This window comes from Muntiacus reevesi, chromosome 10 (assembly GCF_963930625.1).
Source record: "Muntiacus reevesi chromosome 10, mMunRee1.1, whole genome shotgun sequence".
NCBI lineage: Eukaryota > Metazoa > Chordata > Mammalia > Artiodactyla > Cervidae > Muntiacus > Muntiacus reevesi.
Genome location: NC_089258.1, coordinates 68,538,876 through 68,556,890, shown reverse-complemented (window position 1 = coordinate 68,556,890; position 18,015 = coordinate 68,538,876). Strand labels below are relative to the sequence as shown.

General features: G+C 43.5%; 1 protein-coding gene across 1 annotated transcript in view; it reads right to left on the bottom strand.

Annotated features, from left to right (window-relative positions):
• The window catches only part of NRG1 (neuregulin 1), a 1,100,563-nt gene extending 1,082,750 nt beyond the window's left edge, over positions 1–17,813 (bottom strand). The window contains exon 1 of the mRNA XM_065947042.1: positions 17,129–17,813. Within this exon, the coding sequence (XP_065803114.1) occupies positions 17,129–17,813 (685 nt within the window). The remainder of the gene's footprint in view (positions 1–17,128) is intronic.
• Positions 17,814–18,015: the final 202 nt, after the last annotated feature.

Below are 18,015 nucleotides of genomic sequence, written 5' to 3'. Positions count from 1 at the left end.
AATTGAAAACACCTTAGACACCACAAGAGTCCAAGGTCTTCAAATTACCTGGGGAGAGTTCCTAAATAACACAGAGTCTCAGGGAAAAAAAAAAAACCTGAACCAAATGAACTGTTATCTCCAGGAGTTAAGTCCACGGATCTGTACATTCTAATGTGCAAATCCTGTTTGAAAACCACTGGTTTGTCCAAGATCAGAACATCTGGTCAAAAAACTCACCTGTCGTTCCCTGGGTGAATGAGACCAAGGGGCCTGTTGCTGAAGTCAAATGTTTCAGAGCTGTTCTTCCGATGTTCTGGAGATTTCTTTTTCATCCTTCGTCCCATTTCTTTTGATCTATAAATGCATGGTTTTCATAAATCTGATTCTAGCTTATGTACACTTATTAAAAGTAGTCAAACCTGGGTCGGGAAGATTCCCTGGAAGAGGGCAACCCACTCTAGTATTCTTGCCTGGAGAATCCCATGGACAGTGGAGACTGGCAGGCTACAGTCCATAGAGTTGCATAGAGTCAGACATGACTGAAGTGACACGCACATGCAAACCCAATGTAAAAAACAAATCTTTGCATGAAAACACTACCATGGCACAAATGAAAACAAGAAATTCAAAAAATGTTCTTCCCATGGCGGCTCAAAGTCCTCATCCAAGTATAGCCATGGATGCATCAGATCAGCAGCTGACTAGACAATAAAGACTGTATACAGATGGTCAGGAGAAATGTATTTAGTTACTGTCAGAATAATAGCTTTGCATTTTTTGACTGCTGCTCATTAAAATGCCCAATCAGAGCTTCAGATAAAGGTAGCTCTAATGCACGGTTCAAGGACATTTTGACTCAAATATTTTTTCAAATTAGATTGATAGACATCACTTCACAAGTCTTTACGTGACGAAGCATTAAATTCCCATAGGACCCGGGTACCTACTAGAAAGACGGTAGTTAGTTCTCAAGTTGGTGTGCCAAGAAAACTTTGAACAATCATCTGTCATTGAAGTGGCTTATGTGGTAAGTAGAAAAGAGCTCCTAGCCACGGGGGAAAACACTAATAAAAAGGGTGGCCTGCAGCAACCCTTTAGCTACACTATATATAGCAATCTGATTTTTTTTTAAATCATATCTTCATACAAACTACCTATTAGATCTCTCAAGTTGAGAGATTCTTCCCAACCCCACATCAAAAAAAAAAAGATGTTTTTTTAAATGGCTTCCTGCTACTTAGGTTCAAACACATAGACCCAGTCTTAATAAACCCAGAGGTTGGCCATTAGTACTTCAACCCACCCCTGTCTGGAGTCCACCCTTGGCACTTGGCCAGAACTCTTTAAAATGCCCTCATGCTGCTAATGAAGTACACTTTTTTTGACGTGGACCATTTTTTAAGCCTTTATTTAATGTGTTATAATATCGTTTCTGTTTTATGTTTTGGTTTTTTGGTCATGGGACAGTGGGATCATAGCTCCCTAACCAGGGATCAAACCCACACCCTCTGTGTTGGGAGGTGAAGTCTTAACCACTGGACTGCCAGAGAAGTCCCAGATGATGTGAGGTTTCACTTTACTTTTTACTTGGAGGACAACATATACTTTTAAGTGCAAACTGCTTGGTAGCAGTCAGCACTCAGGACATGCTTCTTTGGGCAAGCTCTCCTTCCCCCATCTTCTGATATGATTTTCTAGGGACAGAGCTAAAGGCTTCCCTGGTGGCCCCGTGGTAAAAACCTGCCTGCAGCTGACCACTTCCTCCATCTTGAATCTTTGCAGGTCTTCCTTTTGCTTCTCTGGCTGCTCTGTCCCCTGTTACTTTTGTCCCTTCCTCTGCCTCAGCTTTAAAGGCTGCTTCATGCTTAAAGGCTTCTTCATGCTTCATCTTCTACTCACCTTCCCCCCCAACCCTCTTTCCCTAAGGAACTGTATATTTCCTGCAGAGAGAAATACTACGTCCCTGTCCAAAACTCCCATGTTCCTAAATCCAACTCAGACTTCTTTTTGAGTTCCATTCATCCAAGTGCTGATTCGACATTTCCATTTGTATGGCTCAAAACCACACTGAGCTTCACCCTCCTTGGGCAGTATTCCCCTCCCCTTTCCTCTCATGCACACCAGGGCTTGTCCCAGAAACTCGGGAGCCACCCTCCACCTTCCCCTTTAGCAGCAATCCGAGCTGATAACCAAAATGAAAAGATGCCTCCAAAACCAGCAGGAACACTCTTGCTTCTCTTCGCCCCCACCTGCTTCCTCTCTAGAGCAAGCCTGCATCCTGATCTCAGCCAGAGCCCCGTCTCAGTGCCCTGTCGCCCCACCACGTCCCTTTTCATCCATTCTCTGCATAACAGCCAGTTGCAATGTCTTCAAAATGGAAGTCTTATCACTCCTGTGCTTAAAAACTTTGCAGTGGGATTTCAGGCTTTTAGGACAAAGTCCAGAATCTGAAAAATTCCAGAATGATCTGATTTTTTCCCCATTACCTCTCAGATCTCCTCCTGGCCTCCTTTGCCCTGACTCCCCTCTCTGCTGGTCCTCTTCTCCCCATCAGGCGTGGAAATGTCCTTCGGTCTTCCTTTCTCCTCCTCGTCTTCCCACTCTCATCAGAAATGTCACTTTCTCAAGGAGACCTTCTTGTATCTTTCAAACTAAGATTCTTCTATATTCTCATCATACCTTGCACTTTTTCCCATATAAAACTTAGCACTTACATTATATATATATATATATATATATAATTGTGCTAAGCTTTGTACATGCACACACATATATGTATGGTTGGCCAAAAAGTTCACTCAGGTCTTTCCTAACACATTCCTTTTGACCCAAAACAACACACATGTACATGTATGTATTTCACAACCCTTTGTGTAGCTGTTCTTTCTGCCCCATTAGCTCGGAAAGGGCCATGCCTAATTATACCATCACTGAGATACCAGAAAGCAGCAGAAAGACTGGCAAACAGATGCCCAATAAATATTTGTCAAATCATTACATAAATAAAGGACACTCACCACTTCTCTTTTTCTATCACTTACCCACACTGTTAAATAATTTCATGACTCTCATCATTTATTTAAGCAACATCCTCTGAATGGCCCTTATGATCTCTCTCACGGTTCAGGACTGCCTAGATCGAAGAGGAAAGGAATAGGATTGGGGGAAGGAGGTGCTATACAAATTGACTGAAGAAGTGATAAGTGAATAATAAATTTCTAATCCATTTCAATGAACAAACAGATAGGTCCTTGATCAGCCTGTAAGCAAGACCCTGCCTTGAGGTTCATTAGTCAGCTGAAACCCAAGAATGAATGGCCCATGATGAAGAATGAGGCTGAAGAAAAGTACTACACATATATTATCATTCTCTATCCTTTTCACATAATTCTTAGGTATATCCTTTATCTTCTCGGTATTTAATAAGAATTTTGAGAATGGAATGGTAACATGCAGAATGTAGATGCACAAAAGACTAATTATTTCACATAGTGTTACAACCATGCACTCATTTTCTCCATTCACCTATTTTGAAGTGGTCCCCCTTCTTCCCGGGGTTCACAAAAACAGCACAAGCATACACCCAACTCACCATAAAATCACCAACAATTCTTCTAACAGGAAGTAGGTGGATGATATCAGGGCCTTAATCATTTTCATGGTCTTTTCAATTAGTATTTTAAAAAGAAATATGACTGAGTACATAATGACAGTTATTTAGCAGGTTCCTGGAGATACAACTACTAAAGAAAGTTAATAAAAGTGATTAAACACGGTGGAATGATTTCTCATTAACACAGTTAGTTAATACAGTGGGCAGGAGGAACCTAACAATTTTGCTTTTTCAGGCAACTTGATCAGCCATTTTTAATTTATCCTACTAAGAAGAAATGTGATCATGAAACCCAATTAAGTTGACAGTGATAAAGCCGGGGCGTATTTTGCTACAGTCATCTATACCACGGTGCATCAAGTGCAGTGCAGTGCCCAGCTGGGTCTGACTCTTTGCGACCCCACTGACTGTAGCCCACCAGGCTCCTCTGTCCATGGGATTCTCCAGGCAAGAATACTTTAGTGGGTTGTCGTTTCATTCTCCAGGGGATCTCCCCAACTCAGAGATTGCACCCAGAACTCTCGTGTCTCCCACACTGCAGGCAGATTTTCGACCACTGAGACACCCCTATATCAAACACCCCTATATCAAAATGATCTGTTAAACACGGAGCTTTAATAGGCATCTCAACATGCCAGTGAAAGGCAGTGACTATGGCCTAACTCTCTGCATTTCCAGGGGTAGCTGATGAAATCAGACATAGTGAGCAGCACACCTTAAAGATTTAGTACAAAACCAACCCACAAAAAGCTAAGTCAAACACAGGAATGAATATATAGTTTATATGGTATTTATCTACCATAAACATGCACGGCTATTAGGATCCACTCTGCGCATAACTATTGGGCTCTCCCACTGCCATGAGGCACCAAAAGGCACATTTGTCTACTTTTCGAAGGATAGCTGAGCCATTGAGAATAAAATGACCACTGCAAATTGGAATTCTGCCTATTTTAACCAATGTGGTCAGAAGTGACATTCAGCTATGCATCAGGTGTCAGCATCAGTGTCTCTCAGAAGAAACTAAAGACTAGAACATCTTGTGTTTTGTCTATTAACTGGCATGAATTTAACTGTTAAATTTGTGCTGTTATATATTTGGGATACCACTTGTTACAGGGCGTCCTAACTAGTACATCTACTATGAGAAAGGTCATGTTCTACAGAGACAGAGTCCCTTAGGTCAGTCTTTGGTAGTATTTCTATTACAATTACCATGTATTCCTTTTCCTTATTGAAAATAAGACAATCACTCTAGAAACTTTAGAAATGTAGCCAAACAAAATCAAAGTTCTTAACATTAAGAACTCTAAAGTCTAACCAGTAATATTTTGTTATATAGCTTTCCAGGCTTTCATTTCTCTTTAGATTGACAGATGGATGATACAGATAATATCTAACAGTATTAAAAGCAATCATACACAGACTGCATTATAATACCTTTTTTTTCACTTGACAATGTACTATGAACATTGTCAGTCCTTATACTTTCTTTCCTCTACAACGAGATTCGTAAAGATGATACAATAATCCATTATATAGCCATACAGTGTTTGCTTTTTGTTCGAGGTTTTGGGGGGGGGGTTGTTTTTGGAGAGGAGGTTTTGGTCATGCTGTGTGGCATACAGGATTTTAGTTCCCCAACCAGGGATTGGATCCACGCCTCCTGCATTGGGAGTGCAGAGCCAACCACTGGACCACCTGCGAAGTCCCTAGCCACACAGTTTTATGTAACCATCCTCCCACTGAAGGACATAGTGTTTGGGACAACAGGTAGCAAAGGTACAAGACGCAGATAGAGAAGCATACCATTATGGGGAAGACTGAACAGTAATGCAAACGCATGGATCCTTCCAGCCAGCTGGCACATGGAGAGCAACGAGCAACGCCATCACTGTAGCACAGGCTTCCATGTAGGAGAAGGAACTGGATAAGAACACTTGGATAAAAGTTGAATAAGTCATCCTAAGGAGTCCCGATTTTCTCCTGATGGCAACTGAAGAGGTTTAAGAAGGGTATCACATGATCTTTTGTTTCAGAAAAGATCACTCTAGCAATAGTACAGAGGATGAATTTAAGAAAGGGAGAATGTCTGAGCAAAGGTAAGAGACTGTAACAGAGAGGATGGGAACTGATACACAATCTGTGGAGCTGGCATAGAAGGCAGGCATCGGAGATGGGTTAAGAGGGAAGAGTCAGTAAGATCTGGTCACCGATTGGACCTGGGGCAGGAGGAGAGGTTTCTGGCTGGGGTAACTAGGAAGACATTGATCCGACCACACGGTGAAGGGTTAACTAAGTTCTCATGAGCACCTCTACTCTATCTGGCTCAGAAAGCTGTCAGTCCAGAAAGCCACTGGGAGTAAGAACAGTGACTGTAATAGGTGCAGTGACAGCAGTCTCATTATCAGTATCCAGGCGGCCTCGCAGGGGACATGATGAGATCCTATTTGGTATGTTTACCATAAAGTTTCTGTATGACATTTGGGCAGATTATCTGGTAAGTGGTTGGATATACAGACCTGGAGCCAGAAAATAGGGTCCACAGAGATACGGACACAGGAGCCATGAGTGATAAGCATCATTAGATCTGCTGAAGAGGTGAGCTCACCAGGGACGAAAGGAAGAGAAAGACTCAACTGGATGCAACGCGGCTGAGCCCTGCCCAGCATCCTCGCAGCCCCCACGGCTCTGCCAGGGCCTCTTCATGCGGTAATTGAAAAAGTCAGATCGAATTATTTCTCATTTGACAACTTGTTTCTGCTCTGCGCAACCTCCTCACCAAAGGACTAAAATATACCATCTTCTTGCCCCAACAATAAGAATCGTAAGCTGAGAACGAAGGTCTCTTAACCCAACCCTGCCTGAAGGTGGGAACTCTGCTTATCATCATCAACACGGGTTCCAATGTGGCTGGACACCAAGATCCCCTAGTCTCTATGCTGGCCTCCCCCATTTCTACAACAGGGCTCATTATGAGAACCTGAAATAGTGCCAGATTTACACTGTTAAGATAAAAATTCATAGTTAAGCACTTTGAATCTTCTTTGTCATTTTGTAAAACAAATGACTGAATTTTCTTGCTTTAAAAGTTTACAGCTGTAAGTTAACAACTCATTTTATGGCTTCAAAGACAGTATTTGCTTCTTGAAAAAACGATGCCCATGAGCACAAATAACTCTATTTTAGACAATGTAATAAAAATGACCCAAAAGGCAAGAGAGGTGAAAATCTTTGGAGGAAAGAGGAGATTTTTTTCATAAAAGTCCCCTCTCCTTAAGCTCTTTCTCACTTTCCGTTTGTCCAAAAGTTTTACCATTGTTTTTCCATAACTGCTCTCTGTAGAATAAGACGAAAAATGAGAGGGGATGAGAAAAGTTCGCGGGTATAGCAGAAGGGGGTTGCATGTTGGCTCACTTCTGAGATGACAACCAGATGAGTTTGAATGGACCATGAAAAGCTCTTTAGTTTCACTTTCTCACGTTGCATATTAGGGAACTGAGACCCAAAGTGGTAACGTTACTTACCCCAAACCATCCAGGTACTGATCTACAAAGCTGGAAGTGCAAAGGAGTTCTCTTGACCCTGAGACTAGGGTACTTTTTACTCATGAATAAGCTGAGGACACTCCAAGTATCTGGGTGCTAGGATATCATGGTCTCCTGGGTGAGCAAGACATATTCACAACTAGAAAAAATTGCAAGACATCAATTTTTTAAAAAAAAAACACAAAGGTAACATAAGGGAAGTTTGTAATGGCACCAAATATGAAATATATGGAGTAAAACGTCATTTCTAGGGTGTTCTGTGTGCAAAGGTTAGACTGCATATATATCTGGCAGGATCACAAGTAGGACTGTCATGAAAGCAGCAGGATATAGCTGCCCCATGAGGGAGACAAGTTCCATGAACAGAAATGAGGGAAAAAGCAGAACCAGGCAGAGGAAATGGCATATGTATAAACAAGAGGACTGGGAAAGAACATAGCCTGTTTGTGAAGCAGTTGGACTAGATCAAATCATCCACACAGTAAACATGACAAAGATTAGTTTTAGTTTGGATTAAGGAGGACAGTGAATGTCGGGCTCTAGAGTTAACAATGATGCATCCATAGAAAGTCTGAGGAAAAAAAAAGTAAGTCTAATAAAAGCAGTATTTTAGAATGACTCGAAGCCCACTGCAGGGTTTAATGGAAGTTGATTTGGAGCAGTGGACAGAATAGAAGCAGGAAAATTAGAAAAAAAGAAAATTAGTTGAATAAATAAAACCAATTAAAACATACCAATACTAATCCAAGTATGATAAAGTGTGTCTCTGGACTCTGTTGATAGAAATATGAACAGAAGTGCAATATTCTCATGGTGACTGAAGGTCAAGTTTACTCTTTAAACCTTTTATTGGTTTTTATTAAGCTATTATCTGTTGTAATTTTGTTATCTGGTGGCTTCAGATTCAGGAGCCTAAATGCTGGGCAAATTAAGAGTTGAATAGATTAACACCTCTTTTCGAAGAATTTTTGTTTATTAATGACACTGTAATTAGAGGCAATAACGTTGAATAGAAAACAACAATATAAAAACTGCTCACCACTTCACACCCATTAGGATGGCTATTATCAAAGCAATAGAAAACAATTCATGTTGGCAGGACTGTGAAGAAATTGGAATCCTTGTGCATGGCTGGTAGGAATGTAAAATAGTGCAGCTATTGTGTAAAACAGTATGGTAGTTCCTCAAAAAAATCAAATATAAGATTATCATATGATCAGGCAATTACCTTTCTGGGTATGTACTCCAAAGAACTGAAAGTAGGGTCTTGAACACTCGTGTTCATAGAAGCATTACTGACAATAGCCAAAAAAATAGACACAATCTGAGAGTCCATTGACAGATGAACAGATAAACAAAATGTAGTCTACACATGCAATGGAATATCATTCAGTCTTCAAAAGGAATGAAATTCTAAGACATGCTAGGACATGATACAACATAGATGAGTCTTAAAGACATTATGCCAAGGGAAATAAGCCAGTACCAAAAAGGCAAATACTGTGTGTTGCCACTGATACGAGGCAAAACATAATCAAATTACAGAGACGAATTAGAGTGGTAGTTGTCACGGGCTACAGGAGGAGGGAATAGGGAATTACTGTTTAACTGGTTTGGAGTTTCAGCTTGAGAAGATGAAAAAGTTCTGGAGATCGATGGTGGTCATGGTGACCCATGATTGTGAACGCTTAGTACCACAGAACTGCATACTTAAGAGATAATTTAAAGGGTGAATTTTATGTTATTACAACATGGGGGAAAAAAACACTCACCAGAATAAGACTGTGGTTCAAAATGCTTGGTTTCTTTTTAAATAAAATTCCCACTGCAATGAAAGAAAAGGTGTCAGTGTTTCTGAGGAAGAGATATGAGTCATCTTAGTGGATGGGAATGAGGGCCTTGGAAGAAAGAGTATCTCAGTGTCCGGACTTGCAGAGAAGTAGACAGGCTCGGGTGTTTTGAAGCTGTGGTCCTTGTGAGCTGATGGCATCGACAACAAGCTCTGAGCAAAACATCTCCATCCGGGCGGCCACCAAAGAACCCTGATGGCAGAACCACTGCCCAAGGACAAAGTCTAGTGACTAATTCTATCTGAAGCAGTCACAGCCACCCTTCTCCTCAGAAGACAGAACCTCCTCTCCAGGTTCTGTACTGAGTAGCAGCCAGAGTGTTCCCTGCAGTGGAAAATGATGCAGCCACTCCGTCTGCTGCTTCGCTGAGGACACATCATCACCCCTGGTGTCTCCAGGGCTGATGGAGAAAGTGGAGGAAAAGAACCTCCTTGTTCACAGCCCAGATGGACAGGCACCATCCCATCTCCAGTCTACCCAACAGCTGCAGTGATATTCACAACAAAGGGAAGAAAAGGTGAAAAGTAACTTGTCCAAAGTTTGGGTTTTTTTTTAATTACTTCTTAAGGATACAAGCAGTACTTTTCCATCTTCAGTTACAAGAACTGAACTGAACAGGCCTGGGTCGTCAAACACCTACAGGGGAAAATCAAGGGAAAACACAGAATTGAGAGCTGAGATCTAATACCCAACTGGAAATGTGGTGGAATGATTTGGGAATGGCGAAATCACTGCGGATGGTGACTGCAGCCATGAAATTAAAAGACACTTACTCCTTGGAAGGAAAGTTATCACCAACCTAGATAGCATATTAAAAAGCAGAGACATTACTTTGCCAACAAAGGTCCATCTGGTCAAGGCTGTGGTTTTTCCAGTGGTCATGTATGGATGTGAGAGTTGGACTGTGAAGAAAGTTGAGCGCGAAAAATTGATGCTTTTGAACTGTGGTGTTGGAGAAGACTCTTGAGAGTCTTGGACTGCAAGGAGATCCAACCAATCCATCCTAAAGGAGATCAGTCCTGGGTGTTCATTGGAAGGACTGATGCTGAAGCTGAAACTCCAATAATTTGGCCACCTGGTGTGAAGAGTTTACTCATTGGAAAAGACCCTGATGCTGGGAGGGATTGGGGGCAGGAGGCAAAGGGGATGACAGAGGATGAGATGGCTGGATGGCATCACCGACTCAACTGGCATGAGTCTGAGTAAACTCTGGGAGTTGGTGATGGACAGGGAGGCCTGGCGTGCTGCGATTCATGGGGTCACAAAGAGTCGGACATGACTGAGCAACTGAACTGAACTGCTGAAGACAGTAGCAGGGAATCACTGATGCTCCAAAAATTTCCCTGTGCTAGGAAGTCTTTACAACACAGGGAATTTTGTCCCTTGGCTGGGGCTAGAGAGAACAGAGCATTTGGATAAAGACAGAATATTAAAATTCAGAAATAATTCAGCAAAAAAACAAATTTTTGGAAATTAAACTTTTCAGAAACCCAAAGGTTGATCCAAAGGAGGAAATGGTGTGCTAAGAGGATGTAGCTCTAAATTCTACTTCCTACAGAGACCATCTCACCAAGTTAGAGACCAGAAGAAAAAGAATCAGGGGGTTTTGTTTTGTTTTCTCCAAGACTTAACCTAGAACAGTGATGGCCATCACCCAAGGAGCTGAGATGCTCATTTATTTATTTGATTATTTAATATTTAGCCCACACAGAACAGTCAAAGAATAGGTCTATCAAAGAGGAAAAAAAGATACAGACTCAATGAGCAGTAGTTACAACCCAGTGGTCTTAACAAGTCCCTCAACTTTTTAGCTTCCTTTGCCTTAATGACAATTCCCAGACTAGAGACAAACATTTAGGATAAGAGTGTTACTGCTGTGAACTTTCCAAATTCAGTCAAGCACACAAGGCCTCACTCTGATCGTGAACGCCATGCCCGGGCTAGAAGAGGGTGTGCCCATTACCCAGACTCCAGAGCCCTCAGCAGACACGTCCCCTCGTGCTGGGCTCTGTTCATCAAAGGATGTCATTCCCTCCTCTAGCTTCGCAGCATCACCTCCTAAACCGGCCCCCAGTTCCAGAAGCAGGCCACCCTCAGAGCTATGCTCTGCCGGTCCCCAGCACAGTGGACTGGGGCTGATCTCAAAAGCCAGAGCCCTGAGCTTTGTAGGGGGAAGCCCCGGAGACAGACATGCAACCCAGGTTACCATCTGTGTCCCCGCGGGAGGGACAAAGAGCATATCAGGAATAGAAGGACATCTGTAATTAGATCTGTGTGTGTGTGCATGTGCGCGCATGTGTCTGTGGGTGGGTGTGCAGGCCACACAGCCTGCAGGATCTCAGCTCTCCAACTAGGGACTGAACCCAGACCACAACCATGAAAGCGCAAAATACTAATCACTAGGCCACCAGGGAACTCCCAGCATTCACATCTTGTGATCTAGGACCTCCATATATGGACACACTTGGACTCCAGACAGTCAAATTCCAAGGTGCCAAGCAAAGACTTGTCAGTGTGACGATGAGCAATCACCAATACATATTTTGATGTCTCACAAACTCAGATCCACTCGTGGGCCCCATCGTTGACCTAAGGCTTTCCCCTGAAGAGTCCCCACCAAGGAAAGAGACGCAAAGGGAAGACAGCTGAAGTCCAAGTCAGGAATTGAGAGTTCTGTTCTCCCATGTACCATTCAAGCTGTGTGTTAAGTTTCTTTTTGTTTTTTTAGTTATTATTAAAAACAGGATATAAATCTGACTAGAGCCTAAAAGGGAGAACCAAAGTTAGGATATAGTTTCCCAGGAAACTATTTTCCATAGGGGAAGATAACCTGGTTCTCTTGAAGACCAAAAAAAAAAACAATGTCAATAACCACTTGAAAGTGGAAGAGTTAGCCGCTCAGTCATATCCAACTCTTTGCGACCCCATGGACTATAGCCTGCCAGGCTCCTCTGCCATGGGCTTTCCCAGGCAAGAATAACCCTTAGGCATCTCTTTCTAGGAGGCCTAGAAGGCAAGTCTATATTGGGGGATAACCCCACGGACTGTAACCCACGAGGCTACTCTGACCGTGGAATTTTCCAGATAAAAATAATGGAGTGGGTAGCCATTCCCTTCTCCAAAGGATCTTCCCAACCCAAGGATAGAAACTGCATTTCCCGCATTGGCAGATGGATTCTTTACCACTAGTCCCACCTACGAAGCCCATATTAGGTGATACAATCAGATCTATGCCAAGCAGAGATTGGTCAACCCATTTTAAGCTTTCGACTCGACCAAAATTTCTTTTTAAAAAAAAAAAAAATCTTCAACCTGTACAGGTCATTTGGAAATGGAGAGCCAGGAGACCAGCCTTCAGAAACAGGCATGCTTCAAGCACATCTCATCCCTAAACAAGATGAAAACACAATAATATGAAGCTACCGTCTCTCAACTAGCACTTACCTCAGTAAGACTCAAGTCTGAATTCCATAAAGTCTCAAATCAGTCAACTCTAAAGTGCCACAGGCTGCATCACTAATCAAGTTATCCAAATACTATAAAGTGACATATCTGAGAGCGTGGCTAGGTCATATATTCTTTCATAACGTTACTTCAATTTAAATTTCATGATAACAGATGAAGACAGAGTAAAATGCACATGCACAAATTTAGCGCATTCACATATGCATGTAAAACTGTCCACAATAGACATTTCTGTTGTTTAAAAATAAGAACATTAAAAGTTACTTTGCATTTTCTTATGAAAACTTTCGACTAAAACATGTTGTTACATTATGGCTTTGGTAACACATTACATGAGCCCATAAGAGCCCAGCTTTTTTTATCTTTTATTTTCTTTAGTTTTCTCATTATATACTTTCAATGACTATAATAATCCATGAATCCATACCACTATTTCTCATTATGCACTTTGTTTTCTATATTATAATTCATTTCGGAGAAGGCAATAGCGCCCAACTCCAGTGCTCTTGCCTGGGAAATCCCACGGATGGAGGAGCCTGGTAGGCTGCAGTCCATGGGGTCACAAAGAGTCGAACACGACTAAAGCGACTTAGCAGCAGCAGCAGCATAGAATTTTTTACATCATTTGATGTAAAAACCAAACAAAAAACCTAAGTATTCCTAAATACTGAGAGCAGATGAGTTTCAAGATCTTTGGACATCCAGCCAGTTCATCACTTGCCACTGAGATTTAGAAATAAATTATAAAAGATGTTATGTTTATAATTAAGAAAAAATAACAAGAATAAAATGGGCATCAAAGCAAAGGAGATTTCCTGAACACTGAATATATTGCATTTGACAAGGGCAATAACCCACCCAATCACGTCTTTTGCTCTCATTTGCTATAAATATTCAGGCCAGCAGAAGCACAGACCATTGTTTTGACCCTCAGGGCTGTTTAAGCTTATGGGTCTTACTTAATACATTAAGACATATGGGAAAAGTTTCCCTAGACTCAGAAGACTTACGGATTTCCCACAACTGATGAGAACTTCCCCCTAGTGCTTGTAACACATTCTGACTCAGATATTTAAATTTACCTTTTAAAATATTTTTATTCCAAAGAGCTGTTTTCCCAAATGACCTATCTAGGTTTCATCTTTTAACATAAAATGTATATAAATATATACCTGGTTTTTCTATTCAACATCAGTGTTTTACATACAGTCTAGAACAGACAGTAAGATTTATACAGTTTAAAGAAAGCCATCACAAACACTTGGGAATTACATTTACATGTGTATTTGTGAAATTCAAGCTGTCAAGCTGTATCTGTTCCTATTGCTACCATCTAAACATAGCTTTCATTAAGAATAATTCTCTTTAATTATTGGCTGGAAAATCCCTGCATTGTTGTCATTTTCATAACACCATAAGGTCAGCACAGTTTATTAAACAGTTATTGAGGACATGAGAAAAACACAGACAGTGATCATAAATATTTGATAAACATGTTTGCATTATCAACACATTACAATAGGGTATACCGAATATTTAGGTTGACTTGTAAGAACATAACTGATGCACAAATCTCGTATGGCCCCATTAGGATGTTATTCAACATCAGTATTTTACTCCTTTTTAGAAATCAGTTGCGGCCTAGTAGAACCTCAAGGCTTTGGAAATAAATGTAGTGCAGCAGACAATAACATGTTTGAATAACAGCAATTTAATTGAACAGCAAATTATTTTGCATTCCAATAAATATAAAACCTAGAAATGTGTCTCAACCTGTGCAGTGAGCAAGAGAGAAAGCAAAGACTGGGAAGAATTTAAGTGACTGTAAAGGAAGTGTAATTCACACAAGTCCCACATATAAAGCAAACAAGCTATGAGATTCTGTGCTGTCTTCTCAAATACACTAGACAGTTTGTTTCGCCAAAAGTCCATTGTTCAGACAAGTGTTTTCATACACAGGCTACTCAGGAGTTTCTTAGATGAGGGGTAGGGAGGAGAGGAAAAAGAATTCAAGACAGACCTCTATTAGTTCAACCCTAAGGCTAATCTGTTGCACGTGTAGTTTCTACATTCATAAGCCAGTTGTTGGAAACACTGCAGCTGAGTGCAGGAGAGCTGGAAACTGCTCCCCGGGGCATGATATCACAAAATGACTTTGCTATATTCCCTCTCCAGCCTAGCGTCAGGGCTCAGGCAGGAACACAACCACCGGGCCCCTGGGGCAGCTTCCTGTTGTTAGATAAGAACCCTCCGCTCCATCACTCTCCCTGAAATCTGACCAGAAGCACACGGAAGTGGTTCAACCAAGACAAATCAGCCCCTATTTTCTCTGAATGTTTCTCCCCTCTGTGTATTCCTCTGTGTATTCCTCTGCCTGGTAGGTTCTGAATGACATTGTTAACCCAGACCATACAACTGAATGAATTTACAAGTTTTCACACCCTCACACATACACTTTTACACCCAATATTCCAAGTATGGATTGACTTGAGTTTCCATTGTACAAGATAGCTTACAGTCTTTACTTACATCTTCAATGTCACAATAACGACCATGCTTGTAAAAATGCAAGAGAAACTTTTAGCAGGATTTCAGTTAGTCTTTAGCTAAACCTATTCATGTTTCATGCAATATCGTACTTTAAAGTGTTTAACACTAAAATCACCAAACATACATGGTCATTACACAAACCTGAAGCTGTAACTTCATAATTTCTTAATCTACTACATTACAAGCAGGTTTCCAGTTCGTTTAAAGGAAAACAGAGAAAACAAAACCGGTTTTGCTTAACCTGCCACAACTTACAACCATGTATCTCCTTTGGCCGGCAAACAAAAGGGCAAAACTACCTCCAGTGATGCTTTTTCAGTTTGGAAACACGAAAACAAAATAGTATTCCTCCAGGCAATTTTCCATTTCCAAACATCCTCTGGACCTTTATATGAAGTTTGCCCCTGAAAACTGACATCCTTTTGTAGTTAAAAGGCGTAACTAACACCATGGCTAATCTAGCAAAACCGCCCCCCCCATCCTAGGCATCATTGCCAACCACGACCCCCTTCATATTAACTTCCACCATGTGTAGTAAGTGATTCACAATTTATATGGTTTGGGGGTAAAGGCAAAATCCTTCCTGAATTGCATGTAGTAAAACGTGAAAATTGGATGATGGCGTGACTGAAAAGGTTTTGTTTCAGATTCTCGAACAGGATACCGTATGATGCAGGACATTGCTGTGATGCTTTTGTGTGTCCTAGTGAGACAGCTCCAGCGGAGAGTTTCCCATGTTTTATAGTGACATCTATCAGCCAGACCCAGGGAATCCCAACGTCACTCAGCCTTCTTCAGCACCACTGTTTGGAGAACAGCTTCTTGCCACAGAGTGGTGCAGTCTTAACAGGTCCCTGGTGCACAAAGTGCATTGTGAAAATCAGGCAGTGGAGAATGAGCCATGCTCTTCCCTCACATCAAAACCCAATTGTTAGGCATTAATGAACCACCGCAGCCTGTAGGCAGCACAAATGCCAATCAGAAATGTAAATAAATGGCCATCACCTGCTACAAGCTGAAAAGAGCTACACACTTTACACACAGGCAGATCCAGCAGGGCATGGTGCTGAGTTTTGTAAAAATTCAATTAACCCAACCATCCATTAGATGGATACATAAAGACCAGAGGGAAAATCTATTATGCATGTGAGAATTTGTGATGTGTAATCATGTTAATTTATGGTTTGAGAAGAAACCCCGCTATGCTGTGGTGATTATATGATCATCAGGAAATTACAAATATTTAGAACCTAGGAATTACTTTTATGAATGGCATAGAGGTAATAACTCCTTCAGAAACGTAATCAGATTATCAACTGATTTCTCAGACCTGCTAACATTAAGAAGACCTGGGAATAAAAGAGTTTTTTCAGTGGTAAAATCGGGAAAGGTCCTTGAAATTGGATTGTTAACTCATCTCCCCAAATTCTCCTTAAGGGCCTACATGTGAAGCTCCATAATGACGTTCATCTGGTCTGATACACTTAACTGCCAAAGCATCCGCCAAACGAAAATACAGCGAAAACAAAAATTCTTGAGATGATGTCACCAAAAAGGTAACACCCAACTTTATACTTCTCACATACACATTTTCACAAGGTACAGATTGCACCTATCTGTCTGGACACTCAGTTTTCCCAAAAAAAATGCCACATTGAAAGACAAAATCTTGAATCTCGGTGCCTTGTCGGATTCACCACAGACACAAACCTCTGACCAAGTCCACACTCGGGACTCGAAGTGATGGCCAGACTGGAGAGTCCTGTCCGACTCACCCTTCCTCCTTCAAAGGAGCCCCACACGGCCGCCCTGAAGAGCAACTCCTAACCAGAGCCAAGTTTGAGAAGGCAAGCCACCGGCCCCTTGCCATTCCACCTGGCGAACGAAACCCCAAGGAATTAAAAAGTTTCAGGCGGCCCCAACCGCGGACCAAACTCGGACTTTCCACCACGGCAAAGCCTCGAAACCGGGAAACGGGAGAAGGCTCCCAAACGCGCCCCTCCGCCGCCCGGACCGCGTCCGCCCGGCAGCCGTCGAAGCCCCGCGGCCGCCCGGCGCGCCCCGGGGAGGTGCGCCCTCCCCGCCCGGCCCGAGCGCGCCCCGCGGGCCGAGGAACTTACCGCACCGCTTGCACAGCACCCGGCTGACCTCCTTCTTGAGGTTCCGGCCCGTCTCGAGAGGGGGGAAGGAGGCTCGGAAGGCGGCGGGCGCGCGGCCGCTGCTGTTGGCCTCGGGCTCCATGAAGAAGATGTACCTGCTGTCCTCCTTGAGGCGCCCGCAGGAGGGGAAGGCGGGGTGGCCCCAGGCGCCCAGGCGCACGGTGAGCAGCGAGTCCTTCTTCAAGCCCCCGGCTTTCGCCGCCCACACCTGGTGCACCTTCACCAGATAGGGCGCCTCGGCTCCGGGCTCGGCGGCGCTGGGCGCGGGGCCGGAGGGCCAGGCGGGCACGGTCCCGTTGGCCGGCGGCGGGCGCTCGCCTCCCCACGCCCCTGCCTCGCCCGCGGCCGCCGCCGCCGCCGCCTCCCTGTCGAGTGCCCCCTGCTGCCGCCGCCGCGGCGGGTGCAGCTTTCCCTCGATCACCACCGCGGCGCGCTGAGCCAGCTCCTGCACCGAGCCCACGCTGGGCGGGGACGCGTAGCACACCGAGGCCCCCGCGGGAGCCGCCTCGTCGCCGGCGGCCGCCCCCGGCGCCAGGGCCGCGGTCCACAGCAGCAGCAGCGGCGGCAGCAGCAGCGGCGACGGCGGAGGAGAGCGGGCGGCGGGGCCGGTCCTCCCGGCGCGGCGCGGGGCGCATCGCCAGCTCATGGTGCGAGGTGCGTGCGGGCTCCGGTGGCTGTCGGTTCGGACTCTTGCCTCCTCGGTCTCTGGCGCTGCCTCCCTTTTCCTCTCCCCTCCTCCTCCTCCCCCCGCCCCCCCGCACCCTCCTCCTAATTTATTTATTGGCGGGGGCCGTGGGAGACTTGTTTACGGGAGGGGGAGGAGAAAGGGAGAGAAGGGGTGGGTGGAA